The following is a 19,320-nucleotide window of genomic DNA, read 5'->3' as shown; positions in this document are numbered from 1 at the left end:
GGTGATTGCGTCTAAATTTGCTTATATATCCTCATTTTTAGACCTCTATATAGAGAAATATTTTTTTTGTCCTAACTACTGTGATAAGTACAACTAAAAAGCCTATGTATAGCTATGGGAAAGTCATTCCATCCCTTCTTGTGACAGCCTGGTCTCCTAACATGATTGGCTCTTTGATATTTCCTGAACACGTCATGGTCAGTACCCAGTTATGGTCTATACCAGTGATGGCAAACCTATGACACGCGTGTCAGAGGTGACATGCGAACTCATTTTTTTGGTTGATTTTTCTTTGTTAAATGGCATTTAAATATGTAAAATAAATATCAAAAATATAAATCTTTGTTTTACTATGGTTGCAAATATCAAAAAATTTCTATATGTGACACGGCACCAGAGTTAAGTTAGGGTTTTTCAAAATGCTGACACGCCGAGCTCAAAAGGTTCGCCATCACTGGTCTATACCTATCTAGCCTGGGTGAATTTTTAATGTACAAAATAGGCAAGATGTGCATGTAGTTTGTGCCCTAGTTGAATTGGAGACCCTGTTGTCACTGCACAGCTGAGAGCATTGTTTTCACAATCTAATCAAGGGTTTATTTGTAGAGTGTCCAGTCTTTTACATTCCATTACAAGGCTTTTCCTTTGAAGAGTTATTTTCCGCAAAAAGTTCAGACACATTAACATCTCTTTTCTCCTCCAATTCCATCTTTTCCCATTCCTTTCTTTGTCTTCTCTTCATTATGCAAACATCTTTTTATCTTCTCCCTCCCTCTGTAATTTTCCTACTACTTCTTTTATTGTTTTTTTTACTGTTATTCTCTTCCTCTCTCTAGTGTCTGGTTACCATCAGCTGGGAAAAGGGAACGAAATCAGGTAAGGTCTTTTCTTTATTTTATCTCTATTTTATCACTTGATTTTCTTTTCTTTAGAAAGAATAAAGTGTTGGCTTCTGATTTTCCTTCCCTTTCTGCTTGTGCACATGAGGTAAGATTCCTGTTCCCTATCTTGTTCTCATTTTCTTGGAGGACTGTTGCCCAAGAATAGGTACTCACTGATAAGACCTGTAGCTACTTGTTAAGTTCAGCTGTAATCTTTAGTTTATTACTTGTAACACATATTTCATAGGAATCCCATTTTTATTTTAATTTTGAACTTTGCAGTAAGAAATCAGAATGAACCTCATCTGCTTATTGTTTAGTTCAGCAGCAGACTCTCGTGCTGAGAAGTACACTGTTGAAGCCTACACATATGAAACAGAAGAAGTCTCCGTAGAGCTGCTTTGGGTGAAGTGGAGTTGAGGGCTTAGAGCAGGGGTGGGCAAACTTTTTGACTCGAGGGCCACAATGGGTTCTTAAACTGGACCGGAGGGCCGGAACAAAAGCATGGATGGAGTGTTTGTGTGAACTAATATAAATTCAAAGTAAACATCATTACATAAAAGGGTACGGTCTTTTATTTCAATAGTTTTATTCATTTCAAACGGGCCGGATCCGGCCCGCGGGCCGTAGTTTGCCCACAGCTGGCTTAGAACCTTGCCCTCTTAGTCTTGTCCCTAGCTACCCACTGAGGGAGCCCTTGGCACATCTAGTCCTTTGTTGTAGGGGACATAATTTAAAAACTATTGATTGTGGCTATTGTTCCTTTATGTTTGAAGCTTTTGATTTTGGAAGAGAGGTTGCTTTATCTTGGTGATTAGTTATAAAATAGATGTAATCATTATATCAGACTTGTTATTTCATAGAAATAGAGTAAGGACAATGCTGAAGAATAATAATTGATATAAAAATATTAAGTAAATAGTGCAGGTGGTGGCCAAATATGGAAAAAGTCATTAAGGTCGTATGTGAAAGACTTTAGGGAACTCCAAGCTAGAGTGCTCATCATGGTTGCCTCAGAGGATCTAAAGGCAGAGGGGATCTTTGGGAATGTATTATTTACAGATGAGGTTTAATCTGTTTGTCCCAAGTCATAGAGCTTGTAGAACCGCGACTGGAACCTCTGACACAGAGAACAGTTCCATAGTTTGTATTCTCTTAAGTTCTTTTGTAATGACCATTTGGAGTTCTTTCAGTCTTAAAATATATTTAGTTCTGAAATTTTAGGGAGGTTTATTTATTGTGGAAAAAGTCTAAAGAAAGTAGCAAAAGTAGTGAGGTACTTTTATGTATAGTGTCCCACTTGATCCTTGCAACCACCTTTTGAGGTCCATAGATGTTTTATAGATGATAAACTGAAATCCTATATAATAAAAGCCTAATATGCAAATTGACCCAATGGTGGAATGACCGGTCACTATGATGAACACTGACCACCAGGGTGGCAGCGGGGCGGGGGGGAAGAGTGGGAGGGGGAAGAGTGGGGGGGGAGGCAAGTGGGCGGCACCAGGCCAGCCAAGACAGGTGTCAACAGGGGAGCCCCCAGTTGCCCACCGGTCACCCCACAGATTGGCCCTGATCGCCAGCCAGGCCTAGGGACCGTACTGCAGTGGTTGGCAAACTCATTAGTCAACAGCGCCAAATATCAACAGTATAATGATTGAAATTTCTTTTGAGAGCCAAATTTTTTAAACTTAAACTATATAGGTAGGTACATTGTTATTAACTTAATTAGAGTACTCCTAAGCTGGCCTTTGCTAAAAACGTCCTCAATCTGATGGAGGTATGTTCGCTGAGGTCAACCCCTTCCAACTCTCCCATCCACACTTGTCTTGTATTTGTTTCGTCTATCTCCTTTTGTTCATCCTCTATATGGCCAAACCATCTCAACATACCTTTCTCAATCCTCGACACTACATCTTCTTTCACTCCACAACGTTCCCTAAAATTAACTTAATAAAGTTTCAATTGCACTGTACATGTGTGCCCGCACGTGGTATTTTGTGGAAGAGCCACACTTAAGGGGCCAAAGAGCCGCATGTGGCTCGCGAGCCGCGGTTTGCTGACCACTGCCCTACCGGTGCATGAATTTTGTACACCGGGCCTCTAGTTACTTTATAAACTGAAAGCAATGTTTCATTCAGCCCTCATAAAAGTCCTATAAAATAGGTAAGACAGAAAGCAGTACATTCATTTCCCAGGTGAGGATAGTAAAGCTTAAAGTGATTATGTAGTTTTTAATACATGACTGCTCAGGTGGTAGACTGGAACTAAATATTCCAATTCTTAATGTAGTTCTGTTTTCACTACACTGTGCTGCTGGTATGTGCTAACCAGTTATTCATTGGAAACATTTGCCAGGATAAGGAAATGAAAAGGTAATTTTAGTAGTCTTCTAGGTAGTCTTCTTAGGCCCAAGGGGTGGTAATCAACAGATGTAAGTTTCCGTTATGTCAGTTATAAAGTACAGTTGACCCTTGAACAACATGCATATGAATTGTGCAGGTCTGCTTATACACAAATTTTAAAAAAACAACAAAACTGAAATGTATTTCCTCTTCTTTATGATTTTCTGAATAACATTTTCTTTTTCTTAGCCTTCTTGTAGGAATACAGTATATAATACACATAGCATATAAACTATATGTTAACAGACTGTTTATGTTATCAGCAAGGCTTCTGGTCAACAGTAGGCTGTTTTGGGGAAGTCAGAAGTTATACATGAATATTCGACCTGTGCTGGGGGTTGGTGCTCCTAACCCCCGTGTTTGTTCAAGGGTCCACTGTACTGTCCTCTGCCATTTAAGTAATTATTGTTTATCAGAAGTTTTTGGAAAAGAATAGTTTTTTGGGGTGGTAGATGAGCTGTGCTGGGTACACTGTTGGATGTGCAAAACTTTACTGAAGGGTGTCTTGTCTGTGGGACAGCAAAGGAGTTGAATGGTCAAAGCGAAAAAGTAATCAAGTAGCAGGTTACTCTTTCCAATCATGTCTGTTTTGTATATGCTTTACTAAAATAATCTTACTTATTTTTGCAGTTTAATCCCCTCTCTCCCCTTTACTCCCTGGATGTTCTTGCTGATGCTTCTCACCGACGGTGTTCACCTGCACACTGCTCTGCCAGGTAATGGTCTTCTTGTGGCTATTTCTTCCAGACAGTGTCATTTTTCTTTTTACAGCACCTTTTGAATTATGAAGTGTGTTTGTGTATAGTGTCCAGTTTAATCTTTACAACAGCCTTTTGAGGTCAATGGATGTTTTCAGATGTAGAAACTGAGGCAGAGTGGCAAGGTAACTTCCCTATGGTCATGTAACTAGTATGTGATTTAAGTTTCAACTTTGACCTAGTTTTCTGGCTCATATTTCATATTTCTTCTACAAGCCGCATCTTCAGAGAACATGATTAATGATCCTTGCCATGACCTGCAAAATTCTGCATAATCTGACTTCTGCCTATATGTCCAAACCCCTTTCATAAACGTCTTTCTCCTCACTGGGGGAGGGATCCAGCTGCACCAGGGAGGTCCATTTTGTTCTTCAAAAGAAGCAACCCTTTCCTGCCTCTGAACCTTCACACATGCTCCCTTTACTTGGACTGCCATCTTATCGCAGTTCCCAGGATTGGCTTTTCCTCATCTCAACCTCTTCAGGGAGGACCTCTTAGACCAGCTGTGGGCAAATTACGGCCCGCGGGCCGGATCCGGCCCGTTTGAAATGAATAAAACTAAAAAAAAAAAAAAAAAAGACCGTACCCTTTTATGTAATGATGTTTACTTTGAATTTATATTAGTTCACACAAACACTCCATCCATGCTTTTGTTCCGGCCCTCCGGTCCAGTTTAAGAACCCATTGTGGCCGTCGAGTCAAAAAGTTTGCCCACCCCTGTCTTAGACCATCCTATTTAAAGGGGCCACCTCTACCACTCTGCTTATTATCTGTTTCTTTTTTATTAGAGCTTTAACATCCTCTATATTGACTTTGTTTATTGGGCTCCCCCCCCACTAGAATATAAACTTCAAGTGCAGGGACCTTGTTTTGTTCCCTGATATATCCCCAGCATCTAACGCAGTGTCTAGCACTTGCTAGGCATTTAGTATTCACTGGTTAGGATGAATCCTGAGCCCACATGGTAGAATGAATTTAGCGCCGCTCAATATAAATTCTCTTAAGTTAGGTGACATGGAAAGTAAATACGGTTTTTATTGTAGCATCTCCTAGCAGGACTAATGTGTACAAAAGAGCAGTTAATAGGTTGAACCAAAGGACTTTTACTGTTTATAGTAGCACAGTGAATTTCTTTCCAAGGTTCTGATCATTTTCCCCCCTAATATGTTCTTAAATGGATGTGTTCATTACATTTGGGGTACAGAGTACACAAAGAAGTTATTCTTTCATGGATATAAGTAGAACTTCCACTATGGGCTATAACAATAAACTCTGTATCATAAACTGCTGCCAGACCTTCTAGGAGAAGTAGTATCTAAATGGGGAAAGCCTTTTGAAAAGAGAGACTATCACAAATGGTGTTAATAGGAAAGTGGAAAATTGTGGGACGATGATAAACTACTATACGGCCTTTTCTTCAGTAGATTGCAATTCATCATTCATTCATTCAACATTTGCTGACACCCTACTATGTGGCAGGGTCTTTGCTTAGGTAATATCTTAAGGAGCTCCTATTTTCATGGGAAAGTCAGGTGTGGAAATTGACAGTTGCAATATGGATTGATAAGTGCATAAAGGTGTGCACGACATTGATATGAAGCACAGAGGAGGGGCTTCAACTTAGAGGCTCAGGGAGGTTTTCTTAGAGGTGGTGTGTGCAAACTATCTTGGAAGACACAAAATTTCAATCCCTAAGTAAGCAATCCTCAAGCTTTTGTCTTGATACCAAATAAAATAATGGCCATGTATACTTTTTGCTAAGACTATAAGGAGCACTGTATCATGTCAGATGCTCGAAGTGGATTATTAGCTTCTTTCCTTTACCTCTGCTACCTAGAGCTGTACTGTGCTCAGTATCCATGCTTTTACCAGGCTTGCTGTTGCCTTTAAAACCTCATTCCCCTGGAGTGAGTGTCAACTTCTTGTTTCTTTGTGTGTATCATTATCCATATCATTATTTTCCTTCTCTTGCTGGCAGTGCTTGTAGCTAGACTTGGAAACATAACGATGTCTAGGTTGTGCTTCTGGTGCACTCAGCTCTAGGGAAATGTTGCTTATTGCTCTCCACCATGGCTAAAAGCAAGGGGAGAGAACGTGGACAATGATAGCTCATAGCTTGTCCTTCTAGACATCATTTCTAGGGTAGTGGATACAAAATGAGTTGACTGTATGAGGTTTTTTGGGAGAAGGGGAAGGTAAAGTGTTTAAACATAAATTTATTTATTTTCTTTAATTTTTTGTATTAAATTGTTCCTATGTAGTCTAGCGGCACATAATTGTCCTCTTGTGGCTATTTCTTCCATACAGTGCCATGTATTACATATATATGGTGTGTTCATTCAAATTTTTTGCTAATGAGGGTGCACACTTAATAAAGTTTGATGACCACTAATCTGTGGGGATGGTCAGCACAAGTGATCTCTATGCAGTTTTTAGAAAATGTGGATGATGGGACACTGAGCCCCTGGGGCTCCCTCTCGTTCCTTTGAAATAGTGGGGTTCCTACCCAGCAAGGGCTCAGTAGAGAAGAAGCAGTCTAGTTTCAGTGTGACTGAGGGATGAGATTGGATTCAGAACTGGATGGTGAGATTTGTGAAAAGTGGACGATTTAACAGAGCTTGGCACCTAGAAAGGCGAATGTTAAAGAGTGATGTAGGGAAGAGGCAGGTGAATGAATAGAAAACTGTTTCTAATGGAAATTTTCTCTCTTTCTTGTTCCATTTTATCTGTAGTAGGAAAAATTTCTTTCAAAGCATCTGGGCAGCACTGGGAATTTCACACCCATCATTAGAACGATTTGTGTGTGTGTGGTGACTATGTTATCATTAGTGGTATAATTTTATTTGGCGGAGAGAGAAGTGTTTCCTGTTTTATCACAGCTTTCCCTGAGGAGGGCTGGTGTATTAATTTGCTGTATTGCCTCCTGGCTGTTCCCAGGCTGTTTTTCCTCTTCATCATGGAATTTTTAATGGCCCTAGTGCCTCTTGGGAAGCATGTGAGGAAGAGTTCCTCGGGGAGTGCTTTTCTTTTTTCACATGCCTATAATTACTCCCCTTTAAGAGCACAAAGAGTTTGATAATCATGCCTGAACTGTGAAGGCTTCCTCCGTCTGGTTATGGCGCTGAGGCTGCTTCCTGCCTGGACATGGCCAGTCCCACAGTCCCCCACACTCAACTGCAGGAGAGTGAGGAGCCTTTGCCCACCTCCTCACCGCCTCATAATACAGCTCTGGTTCTCAGCAGGAGGCCTGGAGGCTGCTTGGGGGCCATGAGTGACTTTCTTGTTTAGTATTTCATTCCTACAAACAAAGAAATAATGAGACCGAGATTTTAAGAGGTCATTTTATTGATGTTTCATTTTAATACAGCCCAGATGGCAGGCGCAATGGATGGGAGAGGGAGTCTTTGTGGTGGTTGTGCCACGTTACAGATTTGTGGGACAAGAGGTTTTCAGAAATACCACTCTAGCAATACTTAATTTGGTGGTTTTCAAACCTGGCTGCACTTTGGAATCACCTGGGAAGCTTTAAAAAAAATATCCATGCTGGGTTCCACTTCCCATGATTATGATTTAATTGGCCTGGGATGAGGCCCAGGCATTGGCATTATTTTAAAGCTCCCTGTGATTCTGATATGCTGCCAGGGTTAAGAACTATTGCCCTAAATGCATATGGTTTTATGAGTGGTGCTTTGTAATTTGCTTAACAGGAAATCTCATCATAATTGGCATGAGCTCTGTGCTTTGATATTGTGAGCATGATTTTTTGTGGGAGGTAGAACACTGGACATCTCCTAGCTTTGGAGAACTGCTGTAGGTGAGAAGAGAGTGTTAGGGGTTAGCTCAGTGCTTTGCACGTAGTGATTAACGTGGGAGGAGTTGCTGGGTGGGTGTATGGATGACATTCTTAAACCCCCCGTTTAGGTTTGGTTGTTTAGATTGCTAGTATTGGGGTGTTACTATAAAATAGTATATACTTGGTGTTGGTGTTAAGTTTTGCTGCTGCTCCAACAGCAGAAGGTGTAATTGGCGTTCTGGTAGAGGCGGTGGAATTGCTGTCAGGAACTCAGTCAGAGCATGGTAATAAGGAGCTAGTGCTGTAGGCTGCTTTTCCCAAAATGAGAGTTATTGATTATCCAGGATAGCTTTTCTTGCCATTATTGCCTTAGAAAACCAAAACTGGAACTTACCAACTGCTGTATCTCTCTGCATGATGCACAGGTCACCAGTTGTAGTTTTTGAATGTCACATGGCAGCTGTGGGTTTTCTTCAATTTTCCTTGCTTTTGGGTAGTGATTTGGTAACGAATCACCATTTCCATTTATTTCTTGTGAAGTTCTCAGTCTCATATTAGTGGATACTAGACCCAGGTAAGACTCTTGGCTTTACCTGGGTAAATGACTTGACCTCCCCATACCTCAATTTCCTCATCTGTAAAATAGAATATTAATATTTATTGGGCTAGTGATTATCAAAATGAAATATATATTTGAATATTTCATATACTAGTAGCTAATATTATTTTTGTTATATAGTTACTACCCTACCTTGTTCTTAGGATAATTATAGTTTTACAAAGTTGGCTTCCAGAGCTGTTAACTAATGAGATGTGTACAGATTCTTGAGGTGCTTAAATGGCCTCAAATGGACTATAAGAGGAGGCATTTGGACAGTATGTGGGTATAAAAGAGAGACCTTCCTGCCCATTAGAGATTTGAAATATGATAGGCTGTGCTCATTGTAATTCATTTTATCTGTTCACAAACGTTATGATCTGCATATCAGAGTTGTGTGCCCAGCTGGCTGTGCCACTTGACAAGGAGTTTCAAAGAGCAAGAAGAAGACTCAATTCATGCTATTATTTCTGACCTTTGGAGCCGTAGTAAACAGCCCCAGGTTTTACCTCAGGGCTTGGGGGAAAGAACCTTTTGTTAGTCCCGTGTCTGTGGGGGATGCTATGATGCCCAGCAGCTCTTGCTCACCTCTTTAGTGCCTTAGTTTTGGCCATGTGAGAAGTGTTTCTGCTGTAATATTGTCCATAATGCTGCCAGTTCTACTGGAATTTCCCATTATGTAGTACACAGTTCTGGAGTCTTTGTCCTCTGTTGGAGGGTCTTGTTTATAGCAGCTCTCAGCCAGCTGGCATCTTCCTGCCTAACTGGAGTGATGAAAGCATTTTTCTCTCTGTTTTTCCCTTGTAATATACCCATCTTTCCAACTGGTGTGAATCTGTTCTGCTCCTGTGGGTGGCATGAAACAGCTTCACGATGCGTCAGCCTTGGCCCAGCCAAGGGAAGTAGGTTACGGAGAGTTTTCAGGTGTTAGTGAGCAGTTTGTCACAGACCACTGAGGCTTAGTTTTGAGTGAACACACTAGTGGAATTGCTAGGATCTCTTCCTGTTGAATAAACCTCCACTGTGTCCTATAATTGTGAAGTGGTTTTCTCCCCTTAGTTGCTTCAAGTGTCAGAAGCCTGGATCCTTTGCTATGTGTCAGTCTGTGAAAATATTTCCCCTACTGGGTGTTTAATAAAAGCCAGTTAACTCTGAAGATGAAACACAGATGAGGAAAGGGGTGTCTCTTTTTCCCTAGATTTAATTCGTTTGCCCCCATTTTACCATGGCACTTTGCTTGTTCCTTAATTACATCGCAGAGTCTGTCTGTTAGTTCTTGATACATCGACCTCCCTCCCTATGTTGTGAGCTCCTGGTGGGAGGGCATTGGGCTCAGTCATTTTGTATATACCCTCTCCACACTCAGCACAGTGCTCTACATAGGGTAGGCCTTTCATACATTTTTGTTAACAATAATTGAGGTGAATAGATTAGTAACTAAGGATAATAATTGGAATATATGATATACATGAACTTTGGTCCTTAGAAATATTAATAATTTTTTCTTGACATTACTAATTTGTAAATGTTTAAGGAATAGTATAGCAAATGAATAGCTTTTCACAATAAATCTTATTTTATGCAAAATAATGAATTTTCCATTGGGTTTTAAAAATGAGTGATTTTTGAAGGTGAACTATCCCTTAAATTAGTTTGACATTGGCAGATAAAGACTGTTTTCTCTCCTTAGGAGTGACTCTAAACATCTTTGTTCTAAATCTAAAGCAGTCACTTCAGTTATTTTTTGCCAACATTGGCTCTATTAAACATGCATGTTTTTCTCAAAGTAATTTTTCCCCCTAAAAGTACATTCCTGCCCCAGGGACATAGTGATCTGCCCAGTTTCCTAAGTAACACTGCAGTTTTAAAAACTCACCTGATCTTTTGGTTACCTGCAGTAAAAAAATAAAATAAAAATGTGTTTATGCAAGGATATACAGAATATTCTTTCAGTTAATTGTTCATCTTTAGCATTCACCTTCACACTTACATGATATGAATGTAGTAACTTTTCCTAAAGTTAAGAATTTTAAAAAATATATATTTTTATTGATTTTAGAGAGAGGAAGGGAGAGGGATTGAGAGATAGAAACATCAAAATAAGAGAGAAACACCGATGGGCTGCCTCCAGCACCCCCCCCCCCCCACTGGGTCGCAAGCCCGAAACACAGGCCAGGTTAAAGTAAGACATTTTTAAAGACTGTATTTGTTCCTTTTAATGCTCATTTCCCCCATACATTCTTCAGGGCGGATGCTGCTGAATGTGATGCTTTTTAAAAACAATATATATTTTATTGATTTTTTTACAGAGAGGCAGGGAGAGGGATAGAGAGTTAGAAACATCGATCAGCTGCCTCTGCCTCCGGCACACCTCCTATTGGGGATGTGCCCGCAGCCAAGGTACATGCCCTTGACCGGGAACCTGGGACCCTTCAGTCTGCAGGCTGATGCTCTATCTACTGAGCCAAATCGGTTAGGGCTGAATGTGATGCTTTTAGGGGAAGTACTGACCTGGCTTCATGAAGTAAGACATTTTTAAAGACTGTATTTGTTCCTTTTAATGCTCATTTCCCCCATACATTTTTTTGGGCGGATGCTGCTGAATGTGATGCTTTTAGGGGAAGTACTGACCTGGTTTCATGTTGTGAAGCAGGGCTGAGGAATACTGAGGTTCCATCAGATGAAACAGAACAAGCCTAGCCTGTCTTTTCTGTAGGTTAATTACTTATATATTGGGGAACAGTATTTTTGTCTACATTTATATGAATTTTAATCATCTTGTTATTCTTTAAGTTAAATATTTAGATCTCTTTTATTGATTAGCTTATTAGCTTTGGAAATTTGGTATATTTTTTACTCAGTAATTTCCACAATGGGTAGAAACATATTGGTGTTACTAGTATTTGAGAAGAAATTTGAAAATAAACATATTACTGATTCTTCTCCCACCCCAGCATGGTGGGGGTTGTGTATTTTTTAAAAGATTCTTACATCATTCTGATAAACATTTGCTGCTTCAATTGAGAAGGAAGTTTTAATAATTTGTAGACATTTTAGCTTAATTTATATCTAGCTTTTTTCACCCCCTACATAATTGAAAGCTCCCCTCCCCCCACATATAGTACCTCGTTTTGCAACACAAAAACAACTGTACACTGCTCTTGAAAAAGAGTTTTTAAAAATCTAGTTAACAAAAGCTGCTTAACACCAAAACCTGAAGAAATAAGAACTCAGGCTGACCTGTTTGCAGGAACACATTCATGTGGAAAAGGGGAGTTAAGTAATATACTCTGAAGGGACAGATGAGAATGAGGACATGAAGGGATAACACCTACACTTAAAAAAAAAAAATCTAGTTAAATCTGCCCGTTCTCGTATAGGGAGGGGCTCTGTGTGTTTAGAAAGAGAAGCACAGGCTCTTATTCTGTGTCTTTTGTGATATCTCACTTGTTCATTGCCCTTTTCAGTTTATATCTTGTGAGTAGACAGTGATACTGTCAGAGTAAAATAACACAAATTAAAGAAATAACACATTAAAAACAAAAGAAGCCAAGGTGGTTAACTACTACAAAGTGAAATGGGTAGATCAGTGTATTTTTCCTTCTCATTCTTGATTCTTTATGTCTGCAATTGACTGATAGGCAATTATTTTGGGATAAACGAAAAATGGAAACTACCTCTTGAATAGGAAGCTGAGGCTGCAGCAGTTTCCTGCCTCGTGCTCAGGTTCCAGCCTCACAGGGATTGTTCATTACTCCTGACCAGGGCTGTCTTGTGTTCTGAATGTGCTCTGCAGCGTGGCGGGTTCCATGTCCTGTCTCCTTTAAATCCTCTTGCTGCAAGCATCCAGCTTCCTCCTTGCTTTCCCCGGGCTTGCTCTGGGTTCTCTTCCTTCTTAGTCCTCTAAGGTTTTTTCCAAGCAGACAGAGCCCTCACAGGGAAATGCAGATTTTCCCAACCTGTAAAAAAGTAGATTTTCCCATGACTAGTGTCCACTTGAAACCCAAAACAAGGAGTGTCTTACTGTCCTTCTATAATAATTTGACTGTTTCTCTTCCTCCCTCCCCAGAACTTAACTAGGAATGAGGTGGTAGAAGTAGAACATTTACCACAGAGAAAAGTAACAGGCTGGAGGCTTAGCAGTTGGGGGGCATTTAATGTAGGACAATTAACCTTGAAGTCTGTACCATCAATGAGCAGGGAAGATTGGGGATCCAAGAACAGTGGCCCAGAGGGGCAGGGCATCATAAGGACCACCTGAGCCTTTGTGTTCACAGCAGTCCCCTACAGACATTGCAGAATATAGTGCCGTTTAATAACCTATGTGCATAGTTGCAGGTAAGTAATACTTACTTTCATACTTAAATAAGTATCTTTTAAAACCACAGTATTTCTATTTAAAATGGTCAAAAATTTAAACATTGGTACATAAATCGTTTTATCTTTTTACTCCAAAATGTGTCATTCCTTGAAAAAGTGAGATAAATGATATTGACCAAGGCCATAAGGAGTGGTGATATAATAGGTGCCCTTAACCATCTTACTGACATATATCAAATATGCAAAACTGTGAAAATGATGAATAGAGTGTAAATAAAAGGCAGTATTTATTTAGTTCAGCCCAAGTTGATACTCTGAGAATTAAAATCTTAAAGCTTTTGAAATACTTTTCTTAGGCTTTTTATTTTGCATCTATTTCCTAAAGCCCAGGATTTTATAAACATTGATCTTGAAGAAGCAGTGTTTTTCAAAATTAATTGAAGAACAATGTACATATAGAGAATTTTATAAAGAAATGTATACTTGGTGAATTTTCAGCATCCAGAAACAGAACATTACCAGAAAACCCCAGAAGCTCCTAGCCACTGACCCTCTTCCCCACACCCCGCAGCTCAGAAGTACCACCGTCCTGATGTCTAATAACAATGTTTAGTTTGAAGAAATGGTGTTACATTGAGCTTCTGGTAAAGAAGAAAGTGCGTGAATATGAACTGTTACCCTTTGACTTGTTTCTCTTTCTGAAGTGCGTTAGGAGAAGCAGGATTGAATTATAACGAAGTGCCTGGGCAGTTTGAGTTTGGGTCTGAATTTGCTGAACTACCTTGTTTGTAGAAAAGATGGAAACTATTCTGTACATTTCTCTGTTTTGAGGAGAAACAAATTTTATAGCATCAGTTTCTTTTCTGCCCTTGTCTGGCTTCAAAAGGAATTACCATACCATCTCTGCATTTAGACTAAAGGCCTGTCTACTTTTGACATTCTGTCATCTGTGTTTTTTATTAAATCAGCATGCTTATTTAAACTTACTTCCGGGACTTATGTAAGGTATGAAAGATGAATTGTTTCCCCTTCTTTACACACTTACATTCACACATTTCACGTTGGAATTTTGGAATTAACTACTCATGGGATACTTAAACTATAAAGTTAACTCTTTTTCCCATATGGACGAGAGTGATCAATAAAAAGTGATTTGGATGGACTTTGCCAAATCACAGGCTTTCTAGTGTAAATCTTTGTCTATTTTTGTGTTCCTTGCATTCTAAAAAATTTCTTACGATTTCAGTCAAATTTTTATCTTTCTTGCTTATAAATTGGATGGTCTTAAGCTTTTGCTATTTGGAGAAAAGAGCATGTGAGAAAGAGAAAGAGGGAGAGAAGAAGGGAGGGAGGGAGGGAGGGAGGGAGGAAGCGAGAGCACATACATATATGTACTTTTAAACTGAAAGTTGCCAGATTGGCAACCCCCACTCCCCCCATTGGAAAATTTGTCCATTCAACAGTTGTTGCCTTGCTAACCAGGTTCTCTTAGATTTGACTGAGATTCCAGTTTCAAGACTACCAAGCCATGAGACTTGATCCGCAGCTAGGACTACCAATTAGGAGTTCATCCAGTATAATTTTACTGGAGTTCTTTTTATATGTTACATATTCTGGCTATTTTTTAAAAATTGTGATAAAATATGCATAACAAAATTTACCATTTTAAATGTACAATTGGCTATTGGTTTTTAGAACTTTTATTCATTCGTATCAGATCTAGTCAACAGATACTTAATGGGGATCAGCTGTGCGCCTTCTGAGGTTGGTAGAACATTGGAAAATTATGAAAGAAACACAAATATGGTCCCTGTTCTCAAGAAGATTAAGCCTCATTAGGGAAACAAGATACATGTATAGCAGTTAAATAATAATTCATGGTAGGCAAGGCCTTGAATGCTCAAGGAAAGCTTTGTGTAAAGATGAAACTCAGCTTGGTCTGAATCACATAATATACATCTAGTTTGAGAGGAAGGAGGAAGTGGGGAACTAAAATAGCCCATTGTCTTTCAGAGAATCTTTTGCTTTTCTAATGTTGAAATTCTCACTATTTTGTTTTTAAAATAAGCTGAACATTCGGAAAGGGGACATATTATTAGCACATAATTTATATTTTTTAAAATCACAGAAACAACTTGCTATGTAGACATTATTAAAAATATGGATGTATAGTGATAGAAGGGTTAAACTTCCTATTATAATTCTATGCAAATGTCTGTGTTCATGCAGCATTAAACTTTTCAATATGTTACCACTTGGGAGTAGGTATTTCATTAGTGAGTTTAGAACAATTGAGGTTTATTGTTTTTATGAAAAATGTACAAAAATCAGCATGTAATGAAACACAGATTTACTGAAATTAATCTTGAATGTCTGCTATTTTGCTAATCAGGTAAAAAGTTTAGAATGGGTGTATTTTGTGAGTAAAGAGTGAATTCTGATTGTGAATGATCTTATACTGACACTTGATGGCAAAAGATGATGCTGATTTTGTTAGTATATCTATATTGGGTCAAGGATTTTATCTGGGTTGAACATAGTGTCTTAAACAATGAGAATTATAAAGTTGAAACAGTATGTTTTCTTTGTTACCTCTGCAGACAGGCAAGCCTACACTTGGGACCCCCATGCTCACGTGATATCAAGAGGAAACGAAAGCCTGTGGCCACAGCATCTCTGTCTAGCCCAAATGCAGGTAATTAGACCCTAGTTATTATTTGTTGAGCACCTGACACTGAATTATGTGTTTTATATACCCTTCCACTTAACTTTTAGGATGAGGTAGGTCATTTTATTCCCATTTTATGTGGGAAAACAGAGAATGCAAGAAGTAATTTCCTGCCAAAACCGGTTTGGCTCAGTGGATAGAGTGTCGGCCTGCGGACTGAAAGGTCCCAGGTTCGATTCCGGTCAAGGGCATGTACCTGGGTTGCAGGCACATCCCCAGTAGGAGATGTGCAGGAGGCAGCTGATGGATGTTTCTCTCTCATTGATGTTTCTGACACACTCTATCTCTCTCCCTTCCTCTCTGTAAAAAATCAATAAAATATATTTTTTTAAAAAAAGAAGTAATTTCCCAAGGTTACACATATTTTAAGAATTTAAACCTAGTTCTGTCTGACCCTGAAGTCTGTTTTTTCACTGTGTCACACGGGTTTCTTAAGTTTGAATCCCTATATTTCAGTAAAAATAATCTTCAGTCATCTGTGCTTTTTTTCTATTACAGATAAGAAATTAGATCTTTGTTAATGAAAATCCCAGTAGGGTGGCAGTTTAGTCAGTAGACAAGGAGCCACGTGGGTTTATTTACTTTTTAATTTAGTACATAGTACAGTACATTCTCACTGTTTTTATGTATAATAGAGTGCTAATATTTTATCTATCATGAAATTCCTAATTAAAAACAGCTTTTCAAGTTAAAAACTTTTCATTTTCTGAGCAAAACTAGTTGGTAGAAACCAAAATAGTGGTTTTCACCGGTGACCAGGAGAAGACAAAAAATCTCATGGATGCTGGAAACGTTCTATATCATGAGCTAGGTGGGGATTACATGAGTATACTTATATGTAAAGATTCACTGAACTACATACATTTATGCACTTCACTTCATCTATGTTATCCTTAAATGAAAACAAAGGGGGATAGTTATTTATATCAGCAAGAATATTGGATGTCTATAGATCTTTTTCTTCGGAGTTCAGAGAAAATAGTTAAATGTAATTAGTAATCATAGACAATCATTTAGGTTATTTCAATACAATTTAGGATGAATTACTCTGAATAAAAAGATCATATCTGGTTATAGGACCTATCAGAAATACCTACACTTCTTTTGTTTTTGTTTCTGTCTTTTTAATATGTAAGTTTCAGGTGTACAATATTATAATTTGATATCTATATACAATATAAAGTGTCCACCCCAAAAAGTCTAGTTATTATCTATCACCATATAGTTCGCTCCCTCCCCTTTTCACCTATCCCCAGTCCCCTTCTCTGGTAACCACCTACAGTTCTTTTCTTGATGATAATGAATTTGTTTTGTGGAAATTGAGTATATCATAAACTATTTTATTTTCTTCAGAAAAGACTATATATTATAATAAAATACATATTTATGTATATTGTACATAGAGCAGAGGCATTGATAGTTGAATAGAGAGTAGAACTTTGACAGATGGGGAAGTCTTTCCCCTAACTTAGTGAATTTCAGCATGCTCTGAAATTGACCTCTTCAAGCTTCTGTTTGACGTTTTTGTTTTGTTGTTGTTATTAATCCCTACCCGAGGATATTTTTCCATTGATCTTTTAGAATGGAAGAGAAGGAAAGACAGAGAGAAGCATCGATGTGAGAGAAACACATTGATTGGTTGCCTCTTGCCCGAGGCCTGACCAGGGCCTGGGCTCGGGAGGAGCCTATAACCAAGGTACGTGACCTTGATTAGAATTGAACCTGGACCTTTCGGTCCCCAGGCCGAGGCTTTATCCACTGAGCCAAACCAACAGCTTCTGTTTGAGAAGACTGCTTGATAATGGTTCAGACCAAGATTGTGATGATAAAGGATAATCTTAATCACAGGTCTAATGACTATAGTAAATTTTTTTAGTGATTTCCACATAGCCATGTCTTAAGCTAAACCCTTTGCATACATTATCTCACTTAATGTTTGCAACAACTTTATAAGGTGGATGCTGTTTTTATTCCCAATACACATGAGATATTTGAGCCGTAGAGAGGTTAATCAGTTCCCCAGGGTCACATGGTTGGCACATTGCAGAGCCATGGTCAGACCGGTTCCCTGTGACTCTAGGGCTGCACTCTTAGGTCTTCCATAGGATAGGATTGGCTCCAAATTATGACTCTGCTCAAAACCCAGGTCTTCATCCAGTCTGTGGTATTGGAAGCATTAAAACACAGTCGCCCCTCTTTTATCTTTTTGTTCTTTTTTTCTCTTTAATGTCCAGCTTCTGTTTTTTTGCTTTTATTTGTTTATAAGAAAACATTGAGAAGAGTTTAAAATCCTTATTCTATATTCAAATTGGGAAATTTTCTGGGAGGTATTAAACAAGATTTGAGCATTAAAAATTTCCCTCACTGATCCAAACTCCTCCCCCCACTTGTTGACTAAGGCTTGCTTCACTGAACATTTCCTTTTTTTTCTATCCACAACCTGAGTGCCCCATGGAGGTGAAGGACATAGCCCGAGCCTGCGCCATCAGTCAGTAGAACAAATGGGCTTGCTCTGCCTAACATTGGGCCATCTCGGATTCCACCTCTTTTATAGAAATGACTGATGAAGAGAGGTGCGTTCCGCTTTGCCGCTGTATTAATACACATCAGGGGCCAGCTCCTGGCACTAAATCACGCTGCTGCATACATCTGTTATCGGATTCTTCACCAGTGTGATGAACAAGACTGCAGATAGAGGCTTCCTTGTGTCATTCTTTATAGGATTTTCCTAAAAGAATAAATAGCTCAGATCTCTGCCAGCAGTCTCCCCTGTCACTGTGATGAATTCAGCTTCTTTCTTAAACATGCAGTCACAAATCTTTCCCCATATCCCCTCCCCCACTGGTGGTAAGTTTTGAGTTGAAATTGACTGAATTTAAAGATATTAATAAGGTTAGAGGGGTGCAGAGCAGAAAGGACTAGCGTGCCTTGCCTTTTTGTACTAGTATTAACAAAAGGCCAAGGAAAAGGACCTTTTCATAGGATCATTGAGTAGATCCTTCTTGAAAGTGTAGCACTTTTATTTTCCTCTTTTAATGTCCACTCCCTTTCTCTTTCTGGCTTTATAACCACAGGTGCGTGGTGCACAGAGCCACCATGGATCTGAGTGAGTGGCCGTATAAACATGCTTTTAAAGCCCAGAACACCAGAACAGGAAATACCCAACATGTCATTACCTCATGCCAAAGTGAATTTGCTGTATATTCTCTTAAAGAATGTAACTGAGCCCCCGCCAGTTTGGTTCAGTGGATAGAAAGTTGGCCTGCAGACTGAAGGGTCCCAGATTCAATTCCAGTCAAAGGCATGTACCTCTGTTGCAGGCTCAATCCCTGAACTTGGTCGGGGCATGTGTGGGAGGCAACCAATTGATTTGTCTCTCTTACATTGATATTTCTCTCTCTGTGTCTCTCCCCCTTCCACTTTCTCTAAAAAAAAATCAATGGAGTAATATCCTTGGGTAAGGATTAACAAACAAAAAAAGAGAATATAACTGGAAAAAAAAATTGGTTATTTTCTCTAAAATTTGAGATTAAGTAGCTATAAAAAACATAAGGAACTCAGATAAAAACCAGACTTCATTTCCTCGAAATGATTTTCTTCATCAGAATGGCAGAGCAGAGCCTTTGGTGTACAAATCCCGTACCTTCATAAAGTAAGCACATGGCTCTAGGTAAAGGAGAACAGGATGACAAGATGTTGTATTCAGAGCCCTGACTATTTTGCCATCCCAAAGCCTGTTCTGACTTTCGTGTCTCTGGGATAGGATGAGTGTCCTTGGAGCATTAGTCAGAAGGGTAACCAATAGTTAACCTGTTAGTTACATCAGATTCTGAATAT

At 39.1% G+C, this 19,320-nt stretch overlaps 1 protein-coding gene across 5 annotated transcripts in view; it reads left to right on the top strand.

Annotated features, from left to right (window-relative positions):
- GPATCH2L (G-patch domain containing 2 like) overlaps window positions 1–19,320 on the top strand; it is a 59,301-nt gene that overhangs the window by 29,136 nt on the left and 10,845 nt on the right. Inside the window, exons 7-10 of one of the 5 annotated variants that reach the window (XM_059689652.1) lie at window positions 933–987; window positions 3,917–4,002; window positions 15,356–15,450; window positions 18,558–18,604. In XM_059689652.1, the coding sequence (XP_059545635.1) occupies window positions 933–987; window positions 3,917–4,002; window positions 15,356–15,450; window positions 18,558–18,589 (268 nt within the window). In that variant the 3' untranslated portion in view covers window positions 18,590–18,604. Of the gene's footprint in view, window positions 1–836; window positions 877–932; window positions 988–3,916; window positions 4,003–15,355; window positions 15,451–18,557; window positions 18,793–19,320 lie in introns of those variants that run through there. The other 4 variants (XM_059689634.1, XM_059689645.1, XM_059689662.1 and 1 more) reach the window with 4 other exon arrangements.

Source organism: Myotis daubentonii, chromosome 1 (genome assembly GCF_963259705.1).
Source record: "Myotis daubentonii chromosome 1, mMyoDau2.1, whole genome shotgun sequence".
NCBI lineage: Eukaryota > Metazoa > Chordata > Mammalia > Chiroptera > Vespertilionidae > Myotis > Myotis daubentonii.
Note: the sequence above shows the minus strand (reverse complement) of the source record. Positions and strands in the feature narration are given on the sequence as shown.